Source organism: Lithobates pipiens, unplaced genomic scaffold (genome assembly GCF_037356315.1).
Source record: "Lithobates pipiens isolate NorthernLeopardFrog02 unplaced genomic scaffold, aLitPip1_a1.2 Scaffold_8, whole genome shotgun sequence".
Taxonomy (NCBI): Eukaryota; Metazoa; Chordata; class Amphibia; order Anura; family Ranidae; genus Lithobates; species Lithobates pipiens.
In genome coordinates, this window is record NW_027507903.1 from 116,529,240 (window position 1) to 116,545,451 (window position 16,212).

General features: G+C 43.3%; 1 protein-coding gene across 1 annotated transcript in view; it reads right to left on the reverse strand.

Annotated features, from left to right (window-relative positions):
• ARIH1 (ariadne RBR E3 ubiquitin protein ligase 1) overlaps window positions 1-16,212 on the reverse strand; it is an 87,647-nt gene that overhangs the window by 20,296 nt on the left and 51,139 nt on the right. Inside the window, exons 4-7 of the mRNA XM_077471950.1 lie at window positions 8,865-8,957; window positions 8,353-8,408; window positions 7,256-7,322; window positions 1,997-2,103 (exon numbers count right to left, since the gene is read on the reverse strand). Coding sequence (XP_077328076.1) covers window positions 1,997-2,103; window positions 7,256-7,322; window positions 8,353-8,408; window positions 8,865-8,957 — 323 coding nt within the window. The remainder of the gene's footprint in view (window positions 1-1,996; window positions 2,104-7,255; window positions 7,323-8,352; window positions 8,409-8,864; window positions 8,958-16,212) is intronic.

Sequence of the window (16,212 nt, forward strand, 5' to 3'; positions counted from 1 at the left end):
CCCCCGATTTCCCCCTGATTTTAGGGGGGAAAAAAGTGCATGTTATACACACGATAAATACGGTATATATTAACATATATTTACACATTTCACATTGAAAAAGCACAAAATTAAAAACAAAAATCAATTTAATTCATTTGTAAATAACTTTTCAATGCTACTGCAGGGTAGTCTTCCCAGTCACGATTGCAGATCGACAGTGGTGAGAGCCCGCGGCACGGAGGATGGTCTATGCGGACAGCTTTACCCAGGATGCCTGTGCCATGTGCCTATTTTAATCATCAACCATGTGAGCTGCTGAATGTTGTACCTTCATTAAATGTAACAGCTACACTTAAAGGCGTCTCTCTTCTCTTTTATACTCTGTAGCTCCTGCTGGATTTTGCTTCTTAACCCCCTGTGGAGGCTTTTTATTTGTGTACGGACATTTTATGGTTATGCAACCTGGTCACATTGCTATAATCTTTTTATATGGACTATAAACTGAAGGACTTATGAATAAATGGTTGTGGAACAAATCATTTGAGTTTCCGTTATTTCCTATGGGGAAATTCACTTTGATATACAAGTGCTTTGGATTACAAGCATGTTTCTGGAACAAATTATGCTCGCAATCCAAGGTTTTACTGTATTAAGGTTTGAAAATGGGCCAAATTTATTATAAATCTATAAATAGCCAGTGTTCTAAAACAGGCTAGTAACGAATTATACAAAACATGCAACAAACCTCATATTCAATCTGTGTTTCTGTTGGTAACAAACTTATGTGACTTACTGTATATCTGCTATTCATTTATATGTAAACACTAAGGCTACCATAACACCTAAACGACATAGGATGCACTTCTCATGCTTTTTCTTTGCTCGTTTTTGACGCAAAACATAGGGGCAGCCCATTTGTTTACACTGCCCTACCCTCAAAAAAAGCACCAAAATACTGTAGCTTTTGTACCATTTTTTGAAGCCAACTTTAGAATTGTGTTTTTTGCAAAATATTTGGGCATTTTGTTGCGCGACAAAACTCCTGTTTTTTTTTTTATTTTTTTTTTACACTACTGCGTTTTGGATGCCATTAACAGCAACTGGCACGCAAAGGCACGTTATGGTGCATTTTTAGCATGTTCTGGAAACAGACAGAATCGTACGATTCCACTACGCTAAGATGTGAATGGGGTTTTAAAATTAGCTTTTTCCCCCCCTCTCATTTGAGCATTGGTATATACTATACAGTGTATACCATTGAAAGGAATTTGTTAGTTCTGTTTAATAAGTGAAAAAGATGCTATTTAGCCCTACCAATTCTGATCATGGGCTACAGAATAACTGGCGTTTAAGTGGGAATGGTTGAATTGTTTTAGCAAAAGACAAATGGCAGGGGCTGACAACACTCAGCCCACAAAAAAAGTTGTGCGTTGGCAACCCACAACAGTCTTAATGTGTGCATTTCTGGAAGATTAACAGGTATTTTTCTATACTTGCATGTTTTTGGACTCCTTTGCTGTTGTTGACATAAGGATTATGGAGGCTAGAAAGCCGTTTGATCACTTCTACACACTTTAGAAGTGGCAAATCCCCCCCCCCCCCACCATCCACGTGTTCTGGGCTCACCTGCTCCTCCTGGGTGTCTAGAACTACCCATGGAGAGAGTTGGGAGCATGGCAAGAGATGAGCAAACACCCGTTTCTGCCTCCGGGTATTCCTGCAACCGGGATGCCCGGTGTTCCATTCCACAATCTGTGCACATGAGGGATCTTTTAACCAGTGTGCATAAGGCCTTACCAGGGTTAAAGGGACAGACATGGGGAAATGTTAATGTATTGCAGAGGTGTACTGCATCATTTTGTTTAATTTTGTCTTCTTTAACCTTCTTTGCAAACTAACATTCCTTGTAGCACAATAATTCATTTTTTTAACTCATTTTTGTTTTCATACTACAAATGCATTAGGCATACCTATGCATTCACAACAAGTCTCAGCTCTTGCACAAGTAACTCACCAGAACTGACGGCCACATTTGCAACGTACGGGTTTGGCGTCAGGATATTGAACTTTAACAACGTGATGGCAGTCTGGAGCAGGACACCACTTCAAAAGTCTATTACACTGCAAGGTACAAAGACAGATAAAAGGGTAAACAAAAAAAAGGAGGATTTTCATATGTTTAATATAACAAAAAAAAAAAAAAAAAACTCACAAGGTGACATTAGGTTAATACAAATGTAGCTGGGATCTGAAATTTAACCTGCTTATATCTTGCAAGTGACATCACTGGGTCTACATATTTCTCTATGCAACGCAGACATGGCATAGCTGAGGTGACGCGTTGAAAGTCCTCTGTGCATAGCTTCCTGAACATCAAAATCGCCCTGCCCCAGTATTTGTTTCTTCAATAGATGTCAACCATGATCCGATCACCAGCTTTGACATTAGGAAGCAAATCACTGCCTCTGCCAAGATAGCCAGCTCTACACAGAGACGGAGCATTGCAAGTTGGTAATGGCTAAAAGATCAACTGCATAAAGACTACGTGCTATATAAAAAGTGGTCTCTAGCCCTTTGCCCTTCGATTACCATTTTGTGAACAGCTTTCACTGTTCAAGTTCTCATTAAAAGTATTTTTTGGGGTTTTTAAAGATATTTAAAACCAATACATTTGAAAAGTGGCTTATGGAAAAAGCAATGAATTATATAACATACAAGTAAAAGTTTCTTCAGAAAGTTTTAGCAGAAATGTAAAAGTTAATCTGACCCAGTCCAACATTCCTAAGGTAGTAGTGCAGTCGTACAGGCACCATTTGGACACTTCAAGTACCTGAAAGTCTTTGAAGATGAATTACAGGGAACGTTTAGGGCCTCATGCACATCATATGTGCAGAAAAACCGATAGAAAACACGTGCAGATTTCACTTGCAGAGACATGTGTTTACATCATTTTTCATGCGAGTTTTAGTTAAACATGTTGCAGATTCTGGCGCAAAAAGAATTAGCACGTGACACCAGTGTAGTGTGAACAGGGCACATAGAGAACAATTGTTTTCTTTGTGCCCTTAGAGAACACGTGCAGAAAAGCTCAGGTTTTTGCACATGGTGTAAACAAGGCCTAAAACTACCTTGCAGTTGGGCTCCACCCACTCTGCAAGCGTTTAAATGCTTGTTTAACACTAATGAGGTGTGGGAAATGCCCCAATTCGTGCACATTTCCCGCACCAGATTTAATCGCACTGCCTTTGTGATCTGCAGCAGGTGTTTGTGCAATCTTAAGGACTCCTTAAACGCAGATGCATTTGCCAGCACCGTATCGCATGGTACAAAACAATGCGATCTGGTTGCAAAATTGCTGCATGCACATCTGTAGTGCAATTTGAGTCAATTCAAAATGAATGGGCGCAAATCCTACCTCACTGAATCACATGTGAACAGGAATGCGATGCGGTTCCTGTGCGATTTACATGTTTCATAGTGTGATCTGAGCCTATCCCTAGGGTACCATTAAAGAGGAAGTAAACCCCTTCAAACCACTTTGACCTACAGGTAAGCCTAGATTAAGGCTTACCTGTAGGTCCAAGCAATATCTCCTAAACCTATATGGTTTAGGAGATATTTGCCCGAAAATGGGCACCGCTGTCTACGGCGCATGCGCCGTAGACAGCGGCGCGCAGGCGCACTAAATGCGGCAAGTCCAAGAATGGATTTGCCTAATTTGTTGACTCCCGTGCGCATGCGCGGGAGTGACGTCATCGCGGCTTCGCCGAATGGCAGCGGCGGAGCTGCGAGACGCGACTCCCGTGCGCATGCGCGGGAGTGACGTCATCGCGGCTTCGCCGCTGTCATTGGTTGGAGCTGCGAGACGCCACCAGCAAGATGGATGCGGCGGACTACAGGGATCAGCGGCGACTTCGCTGGCTCCTGTGTCAGGTAAGTGACACATAATGAGCTACTATGCGATGCATAGTAGTCCATTATGCTTTACCTTTGCAGGGAAAAAAAGAGGAAGTAAACCCATCAGGGTTTACTTCCTCTTTAAAAAGGAATTTCGATTTACCTGTAAACTCCATATCTTAAAGTACATGACATACGCAATCTAGTCATACACCACGGATTATAGACCTCCACCTTCAGGTGATTGGCCGCTGAAAAGCTTTTAAAAGGACACACTCCTCTATAACCCTACTCCAAGTCCTCCGTTTTGTATCAAGCCATGCAGAGTTACAAAAGGGTGGGCCTGTGCTGCATTCCAAGATATCGAACAGGCAAGTCCAAATTCTTTTCAACTTAATCATGCAGTACAAGATACAGGCAATTTATTCATACACTATGGCATGTCCCCAAGAATACAAAGTGTGGTGAACAATTAGGCAAATGGAACGGTGTCAACAGGCGTCAAGAACCCAAGTTCAGAGGGCTGCTGCAAGAACCTTGCAGCTCAAAGCTCCATCTGCAGAAGATTGGACATCCACCTTCTAAAACTTTGAACGAAGAGACCGAGGCTTGGTGCCTAAAGGCTCAGGATACTCCTACAGTTCTAGTGGAGTTTGTGTGCAACAGCACAGGAGGTGGTTTTTGTTTAAGAGCATAGGCTCTTGCAATAGAGTTCCTTATGCCCCTTGCAATGATGGATTTTAAAGCAGGATGCCCCTTGCGAGGTCCAGAGGAAAGAACAGGGAACCAGTTTGTCCAATGGAAGAAGTAGCTTTTAGTTAGACTCTAAAGCTCTGACCCCATTCAAGCAATATGGAGAGAATTCCTTGGGATTCTTAGGAGCAAGGCACAAGGTGGCAGAACAATGACTTTGTTAAAATGGTGAGAAAGGGGCCGCCAGTTCTGACACAAATCTGATGCCTACCAAAAAGGCTGCCTTGCTGGCATGAATCTCCAAGAAAATATCCCTGATGGGATCAAAGGGTGGTTACAAAAAAGGTTTTCACAAGGCAGAACAAGGATAAGGGCCAATACCTGCCTTGTTAAGAGTGCCAGGTGCTAAATTCTGGTCAAGGCCTCACTGTAGGAATGCCAAAATGTGAGGCAGAGTAATCTCTGGGACTAAATTGTCTGCGCTTGCACCAGGCAAAGTAAGATATCCAGTATGAAAAGTGTGACACTAGATCTTCCTGGAAGTGGCCTTTCCTGCTTTCAGCACATATAATAACGTACTCAGAAATCCCTCTATCCTTTAAGACCTGGGTTTCAACAGCCATGCTGCTAAAGCTAGGCACTGTGAATCGGGGTGGAATAGAGGGCCTTGTGATAGCAGATCTGGCCTATTGTAAAAAGGCCATGTATCATCTGCTAGATGTCGGAGTAAGTCTTTGTACCAGCATCTTCTGGGCAAGTTCAAAGCAAGTAGACTCACCATTTTCCTCTCCTTAGTGGGACAGTCGAGGCAGAAATGAGGGGAGGCGTCAATTAGCCTGAACTGAGACTAGAGCTGGAGGATCCTGCATTCTGTCAAATAGAAGTAGCTTGTTGTATTCGGAGGCAGGAGGCAAGGTTGTCCAAATCTGCAGATTGAACTCATCAGGATGGAGACCATTCCCCTTGGTTCAAGTGGTGGCGAATAAGATAATCCGCCTTCTAATTGTCCACTCATGGGTTGAGAAATTGCTGGATAGCGAGTTTCTGTCTATTAGAGAATCTGTTTTTTTTCCTTAAAGGCAGCCAGGCTCCTTGTGCCCACTTGATGGTTGATATATGCCACTGTGGTGGCATGGTCTCACTGCATCCAACTTGGGTGTCCCTTTAGAAGGGGGGCACAGTGCTGAAGGGACAACCTGACTGCTCTGAGCTCAAGATGTTAATAGGGAGTTTGTTTTCCTTTCCTGATCAGGTTACCAGAACTTTCAATGACTGGGAGACTATCACAGCCTCAGAGACTTGAACCTGTTGTAAGAACTGTATCAGTTGTAAAGAAGGAAACATTTTTCCACTGTTATAGCTGGTGTGGTGATCCACCAGGACAAGGAAATTCTTGCCAGTCCAGAAGAAGCTACGCGACACACCGTTGCGAAACACGTTGACGTCAGCACGGCCCGGAGACGACGTCTGAGTGATCCCCCAATTCAAATGGAAAGTCGCAAACTGAGTGTTCGGTCTGCTCGCACTCAGCCGATATCTTTCTGGCTATACCGCTGCAGTGTTGCTGAAACCCTGTAATATCCCCCACCCATACGTCATGTCATACAGTGTCCTGTTTGGACCTTCTTTTTGGAATGAGGCGGCGGGGTAATCCTGTCTACTGGTGAGAGGGGAAAATACCAGTCAGCATACCTGTACAGCGAGTGGAAGCGGTAATGTAGGAAATCATTAGTCATACAAGTACATGCTATTTGACAGATTTTACTACTCTATATGAAATGCATGATCCATGGGCCAGTCTAATTTATGGACAGCATTATGTGTCTGATACAAGACTAATGATAACACATGAGAGAGCTATGGTTAATGGAACTTAGCATCTGTATTACTGGCTGTACCTTGACCAAAGAACATATAATTTGCTGTCAGCAAAAGTTATTTTCACTAGCCGCTCTACATTTTGAATCCAGCTTCCCATGGATATTCAGACTTTATCCCAGCAGCAATATTATTTTCAGAAACTATAGTCGCACAGTAGATGACATGATTATTACATGTGCATTTAACTGAGTATGTTGCATCTATAACAAAGGAGGAATTAACTGCCATTTAGCTTGGAAACGATCTATCTGCGTTATTCAGAAAATAGTCAGAGAAGCACTTTAATACTTTCATTCCACACCCTGAGGACCACACATGCATTGTTCCCTTTATATTTATTTACATTATCATTTAGAATTTAAATTTGGCAGTTTGACTGCCGGGTCTCACTGCATGTGTGGCGATTTAAGCACCCGGTCCATTTTTGTTATTTGTGTGTTCATTGTCTGTCTTGGTTTATATGTTTGTTGGTTCTGTGCATCAAATGTTTTGATTTAATGTTGGTGTTTAACTTTGATATTCAGCAAGATCAGCTCATTATGGCTATAATTTGCAGTTACTTTTTTAACTGTTGTAGTATGATACATAATAAAATCTGAGTAAATTTTACTATTTTTTGATAATTGCCCCTTACAGCCATAGTAGAACCCTCTTTCTCTCCTAGGGAGGTCTCTTTTTGTGACTCCCGTTAGAGAATATTTTGTTTATACAAGGAAATTCTTGGTTGGCTGTATAGGAATTTTACAGATCTCAAAGCAGTAAAGTATTTTATGCCTGTGCTGTTCTGTAGAGAAGGACTTACCTCCACAAAGCTATTAGTTATTAAATGTTGATACTTTAATTTCACCTTTGAATCTGTGATCAGACGCCTGTTAAAAAATAAAAAAATACCAGACAAAAATAAGTACCAAACACAGTGCAGAATATGTTTCAAACTCATTGCAGCTCCTGCCAATGCGTCAATAGCAATCATATCCTAGCGAAAACATACATGTACCAACAAAGATGATCACCAAGTTTGACGCGCAGTGGACAGCAGGGAAAGTAAAGGTGAAAGAGGGTACCCTTTAAAAAAATGAGGGGTGTAGCTTGAGGGTATTCAAATACTGGATTTTGGGCAGGGGTGGGGAGTGGCACACAAGGTGGTTTACAGGGCAGTAAGAAGTACTGGTAAGCATCTTGGGTTCTCTTAAGTCTGGTACACTTTTTTTTGGTTCAACCCAGCAAAAAACTGTCAGCTTCTGGGATGTGTTCTGACAGGGAGACCCCCTGGCCAGAACACTGATCAGTGCACTCTGCCATTTGCACTGATCGGGAGTTGTTTGTCTGCTGGTTTTCCAACAAGCACGTCCAACAGAAGCGAGCCAAAATGGCCAGCTTCTGTCCGACAGACCAATATACACATGGGCCAAATAGCCGGGTTTTCTTTTTTTGAACCAGCAAATGTCTTGACATTTAGTCAGTGTACCTGGCTTTAGAGTCATCACAGCTATAAAAGTCTCCAATCTAGTGTAGATAGGGCTGAAGGCTAGCTTGCTGTGTTAATTGGCATCTCAAACTTTGGTTCACCTGATGCAGTGCACAAGCATACATATGAAAAAACAAAATGGTTCAGTGGGAGACTTATTAACCACTTGCCACCCAGTCCAATTCTGGCACTTCTCTCCTACATGTAAAATTCTTTTCTTTTTTTTTTTTTTTTTTTACAGAAAATTACTCAGAACCCCCAAACATGTTTTTTTTTTTTTTTTTTTTAGCAGAGACCCTACGGAATAAAATGGTGGCCGTTACAACTTTTTATGATGCACAGTAATTTTCAAATGCTTTTTTTGGGGGGAAAAAAAAATTGAATTTCATGAATAATAATATTACATATCCAATTGTGTTTACAGGACTTACATTACTGTATTGTCATCAACTAATATGTCACAGCCATGAGCAGGGCAAGAAATGGTCTGAAATTAAAGAACAAAACATATTAAAATATTTCCAACTATAAAAACATTACTGACTAGAAAACAGACAAATTGGCCTTTTGATAAACAGATAGCCAACATCTGCTGACTCCATAGTATTGACGCCACACTGCACCTCTTTTTTATGCTTCATTCATAGAACGCAAGCTGTGGTGTGAAGTCTTGTGTGTCCACAGGGTATTCTTTACACAGTACACTAAGAATACTGATATAAAGGAGAGGAGATCCCGGTCACATGACACTCACCACAAAGCAAGCATAGTGATAATCACATTTGTGAAGGACAACGTTGTACTTTTTTTTTTTTTTATAAACAGTAGTATGTCAACAATAAAACCATACCATGGCTTTATAAAAGTGCCCGAGCTAAAGAGAACAGAAAGTAAAAAAACAGCAGAAATGAATGAACACTGGTCTCAATATACAAACTATTACCTGTCCCATTCCTTCCTCAATGATTTTGGTGGTTAGGTATTCACTCCAGCACTGCATGCAGAACTTGTGACCGCATTCAAGGCCTGTGAAATACTGCAGAAAAAAATTGAAAATGGATACATAAGATATGTTACATGTAATTAGATATGCCTAAACCAAAAAAAAAAAAAAAATAAGGCACACAGTTTCAAAGTGTATGTGTCTACATAATAGTTTGAAATGTTTCACAGATGTCCCATGAGGAATGATACATGCTATATTACATGGCTTACAAGCCCAGAACAATGGTACAATGAAGCTAGATTTTAGTACTACAAGTATTCAATGCCAAGAAGGTTAAAATCAAGCCCCCCTGCACACCCTTGATCCTTTTCAGCATTTTAGTGCATCGGGAAAGGACAGGTGCAGCTCTCAGCCCCCCTTGAATGCGAGTACTATGCAAAACAGCGTTCAGCCCCACCAAACATTAGCAGGGTGCAGGCAGCAGGGCTGAATGCCACACCTGTTCCTCCCAGACATACTAACATGCTGGTAGGTATGCACAACAGTTAGATGTGTACAAGGGACCTAATCCTTATCAGTGATATTTGACATCAACCTTCAGTGAGGCTGGCATGGGAGTCAGAAAGGGCTCACAAAGTTAAATGAAAGCTAACAGAACACACGAAACCTCTAGGTGCTTGCTTTTCAGACTTTGTTAAAATGAACTGCACACAAATTTGCCTTACGTTTATAAACAGCATTTGCCTTAAATGTACGTGTAAGGTGTCAGCACTCTATTGTGGTAAGCACAGGGAACACCGAGCCAGAGAATGATTACAAGTTTAACTAAAATATTACACATATATTTCACCAACATTTAGGTTCCATTCACACATTGTGATTTTTGTGATTACAAATCACGAAAAAGTCACTGCACAACACGCGTGTGGATGCCATTATCCCTTAATGGCACACCAAACATGCTGCAATTCTGTTGCGATGGTCGAATGGCAAAAAAAATAAAAAATAAAATCACATAAAGCTTGTCGCCTAAAGAGGAGCAGGAGATTAATTTCAGACAACAAACGCGCATAGACAATTCAACTGAAGGGGCCAGACCTATGCAATAGGCAGAAGAATAAAAAAATGGCATAGCAGTAACAGACTATGCGAGATGTGAACAGGGCCTTAATACCACGTATACCAAAGACGCTTGTGTTCCAGAACATTAAGAGACTCCCTAAGAAAGGTTTGCCTTAAGATTCTCAAGGCAGGGGGCCAACACATTCAGAGGTAGGCAAGTAAGTGTGCACATGCATAAATTTCAGTTTGAGCTACTGAGCTCTATAAACAAAAGGCAGTTTTAGCAAACCAAATATATAAACATGTGCAAAAAAGCAAACCCTTTCATCTGCTGGCTGGAATGCAGATATGAAATGTTAATATGCAAAACTGTATACTCACCTAATATTTAAATATTGAACATATAAAAGTATACATACACACTACACATTGTGTGGCATCATTATCACTTTGCGGTTAAAGGATAAGTTCACCTTTAAACAAAAAAATAAACGCAGGTAAGAAAACACTTTACTTGGAGCCTGGAAAGCATTTCACCTGTGATCTGCAGATCGTGGGTGCTATGCAGGACTCCTGCAGACTTTTCAGTGCATCTATCTGCTCGTACGGGCAGACAAATACCCACTGACAGGGACAGTTTAACTACCAGAGCACACAACAGCACCATGGTAACTCATTAAAACTACAAGCCAAGAGCCACCAAGGGCCGGGACTTCTAGTTTCCCATAGGACTGTGAATGAATGACAAGGCCGGATGAATGGAGCCCCACACTGCTACGTTATTTGCAAACCGTGACAAAAGGTGCCCAGAGAAGATGATGTCCACCCGCTGTCAGTGGGGAAGGGGTGGGGTAGAGATTGCAAATGCAGGAACATGTTACATGTTCTACCTTAAATACTGGAGGAACATGTACCAAAGTTCCAAAAGGTGAACTTCTCCTTTAAGAAAATTATTTAGAACCCCTAAGAATTACATATTTTCGGAAAGCAGAGGCCCTGGAGAATAAAATGGTGGTCGTAGAATTATTTTTTTGTCACAAGCTGTTTATCAAATGTATATTTTACAGACAAAATACTTTAAAATAAATTTTCATGTACACAAACACATTGTAACAATTTATTTGCAAATTTTAAAACAGGTGGTTGCATCAAGTAAATAGATTTCAAACATGTCAAGCCTCAAAATGTATATTGCCTGTGAAACTGGGAAAAATTACAGTACCTAAAATTTTGTATAGGTGATGCTTTAAAAGCCTTTACAGGTTATTCACTTAGAGTTAAGAATGATTAAAGCCCTAGAATTTTCGGTCTCATGTCCACAATTGTGGAAATAACTCAACTCACCTGTGTGGCACAAATGCTGGTTTACATAAACATGTGGAACCGTGGGATGATTTTACTTTTTTTCCCCAGGTACTCTTTATAAAAAGATCAGGGGAGAGCTCAATGTCTCCCTTGCAGCCAATCAAGAACTGATCATGCTTGATCTGCGGCATCCTTGGCCAACATTGCCCGGGAATGACAGCTCGAAAACATAAGTGAAAAATCCTAGTTGCTTCAAGGGTTCAATAGCCAAAAGAAGTGATAGAGGAACGGAGGTTAGCACTTCTATCAGCTAGAGCTGCACGATTAATCAATAGGAATCGTTAACACGATTTTTCCCCCTTGCAATCTTGACAAAGTATTTCCCAATTCTTTCTATGCAAAGAATTCTCTCTGCTCTGCTGAAGCCGACAGCTGTCAAAGGAAAGGGAAAAAAAAAAGAACCGGGCAGTCTGCCAAGAATCACAACATTCTTTAGCAGTAACTTTAAAGTATAAACATTGTAACGATTTGTCCTTTAGCTCAAAGGAATACACTTTTGTGTGAAAATGAGGGGAGTTTAACCACAAAATCTTTTTCTGACATTTCAAGTTAAAGCGGGGTTCCACTGCCGTTTTTATTTTTGTCCTAATTACAATAATTATGTTTTCTAATTGTGTCACTTACTTTTATTTTTTCCAAAAGTGTCTTGCTGCCGTTTTTCTGTCTTAGAAAGCATTTATAAAAACGTCTGACGTTTTCCATTTTGCCTGTGGGCATGTGAAGCCCACAGGCATTGTCTTCCGGGACACTGTGCTGCTAATGTCCCAGCATGCACCGCCCGTATAATCTCGGATCTCCTGGGCGCCGCAGACTCCTGGGAAATTGAAAAAAAAAACGATCCCAGGAGCCCGTGCAGCCGACAGGAAGAGCTGACCTGCCACTGAAGCCCCGCCCATATCGGCAGCAGCACTGCCCCTTTCCGGAATCTCCAGAAGGAGATTTAAAAATAGAGAAAAAAAAGAGAACAAGACAGCAGCAAGGTAAGGAGGATATCCAGCGATTAGGGAACCAGATCATCACATAGGTATAGGAGTAGGAATTCGGGTGGAACTCCGCTTTAAAATCATTTTTGTTTTGCTAGAAAATTACTTAGAACCCCGAAACATTTTTTGTAGCGACCCTAGAGAATAAAATGGTGGTTGTTACAATATTTTAATGTCACACTGTATTTGCACAGCAGTCATTCAAATGCATTTTTTCTCCAAAAAAATTAGTTTAAATTAAAAAAAAAAAAATTATCAGTAAAGTTAGCCCAAATTCTTTGTATAATCTGAAAGATGTTATGCCACGAGAATCTAAGCAAAAAAAATAGGATTTTTTTGTACTCACCTCACAAATCCTTTTCTCTGTAGTTCAACGACTAACACAGCTCCTTTCTTAGACCATCGGTTGTAACGCCATCTTCAGGAGAGGACTAGGCAGAACATGTTAACATGTTATAACAAAACCAGAACTTTCTAGTTAAGCCCAAGGGGGGGTCCCTTAGGTAACAACCCCCCAGCCTCCCTAGGAGGGGAGGGTGCTGTGTCAGTCGGTGAACTACAGAGAAAAGGATTTTATGGCGATTACAATAAAATCCTATTTTCTCTTACGATCACCAACTGACACAGCTCCTTTCTTAGACCATCGGAACGTCCCCAAGCAGTGCCAAAACGAGGAGTGGAAAACAGCATAAAACTTCACCCACAATGGCATGTGGGAACACGTATAAAAAAACTTCACCCCCCCCCAAAAAATAAAAATAAATAAACAGAGTGCTCCTCAATCTGGGAGTCACTACCTCACAAACCCGCCTCAAAACTTGCGGTAACAAATGCAACAGTGCATTTACTAAAAGGTACTGTGTTTTTACCAAAAACCCAGAATTTTTTTTGTGCAATTGCAAATTACACATCCGCCTGCAAAACTTTGCGACCAAAACAGGCATCTGCCGATGCACCATTTACCTTGTAGAATTTTGTAAACGTGTGAACAGATGACCAAGTCATTGCTTTACACACTTGAGCGACAGATGCTTGATGTCGGAAGGCCAAAGACGTTCCAATTGTCCTGGTGGAGTGGCACGGGACCAGAAAGGGGGGCACCACCTGCCCCTTCAAGGTGTAGACCTGTACTACAATCTGTCTGATCCACCTGGAAATGGTGGCCAACAAGACCGCCATGCCTTTTTTCGGACCAGCCACCGAAACAAACAAGGAGTCTGACTTCCGAAAGGGAGCCGTAGCAGACAAATAAACCCTCAGTGCCCGGACCACGTCCAGGGAATGGAAGGCCACCTCTTTAGAATGTGTTACCATCTCTGTGTCCAAAACTGACAAAATGTCTTCATTCATGTGGAACCCCGAATCCACCCTCGGCAGAAAAGAAAGTTGCGAGCGCAACACCACCTTATCCTTGTGGATAACCAGATTGGAGCGACTTGCAAGACAAGGCCGCCAGTTCTGAAACCCTCCTGGCCGATGTAATGGCCACTAGAAGGACCCCTTTCTGAGAGAGTCAGGAGGAATCTCTGATATTTTCAAATGATGGTTTCTGAAGCGGCGATAACACCAGGTTCAGATCCCACGGAGGTAACCGTGGACACACCAGAGGAACTACATGTCGGACCCCTCACTAGAGTGAGACGCCAGAGGTCGCTGAAAAGAGACAGCCAAAGCTGATATTTGTCCTTTAATGGTGCTTAAAGACAATTTATGGTCTACTCCTTGCTGTAGAAACAGCAACATCCTATATATAGAAAAGGAGCGTGGAGATGTAGGCCTTCCAGGTACGATGATATATCTTCTGAGAAGATTTCTGTGCTCTCAGAATAGTTGGAATCACCGAGTCCGAAAGACCCGGTTCCTCAACACCTGGCTCTCAATAGCCATGCCGTTAAAACCAGCGATGGTAAAGCAGATGGAGAATTGGACCTTGAGACAGCAGGTGCTCTCGTAACGGCAGTCGCCATGGGGCGTCTGCCACCAGGCGCACTAGGTCTGCGTACCAGGGATGCTGGGGCCAATCTGGGGCAATCAGTATTACTGGAATCCTCTCGGCTTCCACTTCAGCGGAGGAAAGGCATAGATCAGCTGGTACTGATCCCACGGAGCCACCAGCGCTTCTGACGCCCAAGGATCTCTTGTCCTGGACATGAATCTCGGCATCTCCTGATTGAGACGAAAGGCCAGAAGATCCACGTCTGTCGTGCCCCATTGCAGGCACAGTAGCCTGAACACCTCCGAATGCAACGCCCATTCTCCTGGGTTCAGCATCTGGCGACTTGGGTAGTCCGCCTGCCAGTTCTCCACTCCCGGGATGTAAATGGGCAATAGGGCCTGTAGATGTCGCTCTACCCACTGAAGGATGTGAGCGACCTCCTGTGCGGTGGCCGAGCTTCTTGTTCCTCTTTGGTGATTGATGTATGCCACCGCCGTGGCGGTGTCTGACTGGATACTGATCAGACACCCTCAAAGTCTTATCGACCATGTGGAGAGGCATAGCCTGATCGCTCGCAGCTTGAGCACATTGATCGGCAACTTGGATTCCTCCTCCGACCAGAGGGCCTGGGTGGACTGAACTGCCATTACTCCACCCCAGCCGGTTAGGCTGGTGTCCGTTGTGATAACTGTCCAATGTAGAGGTAGGAACGACTTCCCGGACCAAAGTGCCAGGGACCTCAGCCACCAGAGCAGGGAGTCCCCGACTAACTGGCTCACCTGAATCTGTCGATCCAGGGATAAATGGAGATTTATCCCATTTCGTCAAGATCTCCTTCTGCAAGACTCTGGTGTGAAACTGGGCATACGGTACTGCCTCGAAGGAGGCCACCATGAGTCCCAGGACTTGCATGCAGAAGCGCAACGACGACCACCTGAGGTTCATCAACAGTTTTACCGCAGCTCTGAGAGTCTGCAGCTTGTCTGAAGAAAAACCCTTGCTTCCATCCAGTCCAGCAGTAAGCCTAGGTACGCCAATCGCTGAGACGGTACAATCACCGACTTTTTTACGTTCAACAGCCACCCAAATTCCTGCAAGGTCTGCATGGTGATTGCCACATCCTCCACTAAATCTGAGGTGGAAGATGCTCTAAGGAGGAGATCGTCTAGGTAACCTACGATCATGATCCCGCGTTGTCGCAGCAACGCCAAACCAGGAGCCAATACCTTTGTAAAGACTCAGGGGCGGGGGGGAAGTGGGCTTCCCCAACTGCAAATCGGAGAAATGTCTGATGCCGAAGGCATATGGGTATGTGCAGGTACGCATCCTGGATGTCCAAAGATGCCAGGGAGTCCCCCTTGATGGAGTGCAGCAACTACAGAGCGAACGGATTCCATTCTGAACCTCTGTACTTTTACAAAGTAACTGAGGGCTTTCAGGTCCAAGATTCAACGTGCCCCTTCCTTTTAGGGGACTACAGATTGGAGTAGAACCCCTGGAACCTTTCCGGCTCCGGAACAGGCACTACTCCCCGCGTCTCAGTAGTTCCCTTATCGCCCCCATCAGGGCCTCCCGGCGAGCCGGGAGTATGGGTATGCTGGAGGAGAAGAATGTGTTTGGCAGCCAAGAGAGGAACTCCATCTTGTAGCCGGAGGAAATCAGATCGCAGACCCATTGGTTGGACAGTCGAGAGGCCCACCGGGCTGCAAACTCTCGAAGGAGACCCACCACCCGTGTTGCGGGCAGGGGCAAACCTTCATGCGGTAGCACTTTTGCCCGCAGGCTTGTTAGGTTTGCGGTTCCAGGGATGTATTTGTCCTTCAGAGGGCGTCCTGTCGGGGTGGGGGCATTTAGCCAAAGCCCCGGGCGGAGAAAAAAGCTGTTTGTGAGCGGAAAATTAGGGCCCTTGCCTACGGTGTGGCTCCTTAGGCTTCCTGGCATGTGGGAGTAGTGTACTCTTCCCACCTGTGACATTTAATAATGTCATCCAACAAGGCTC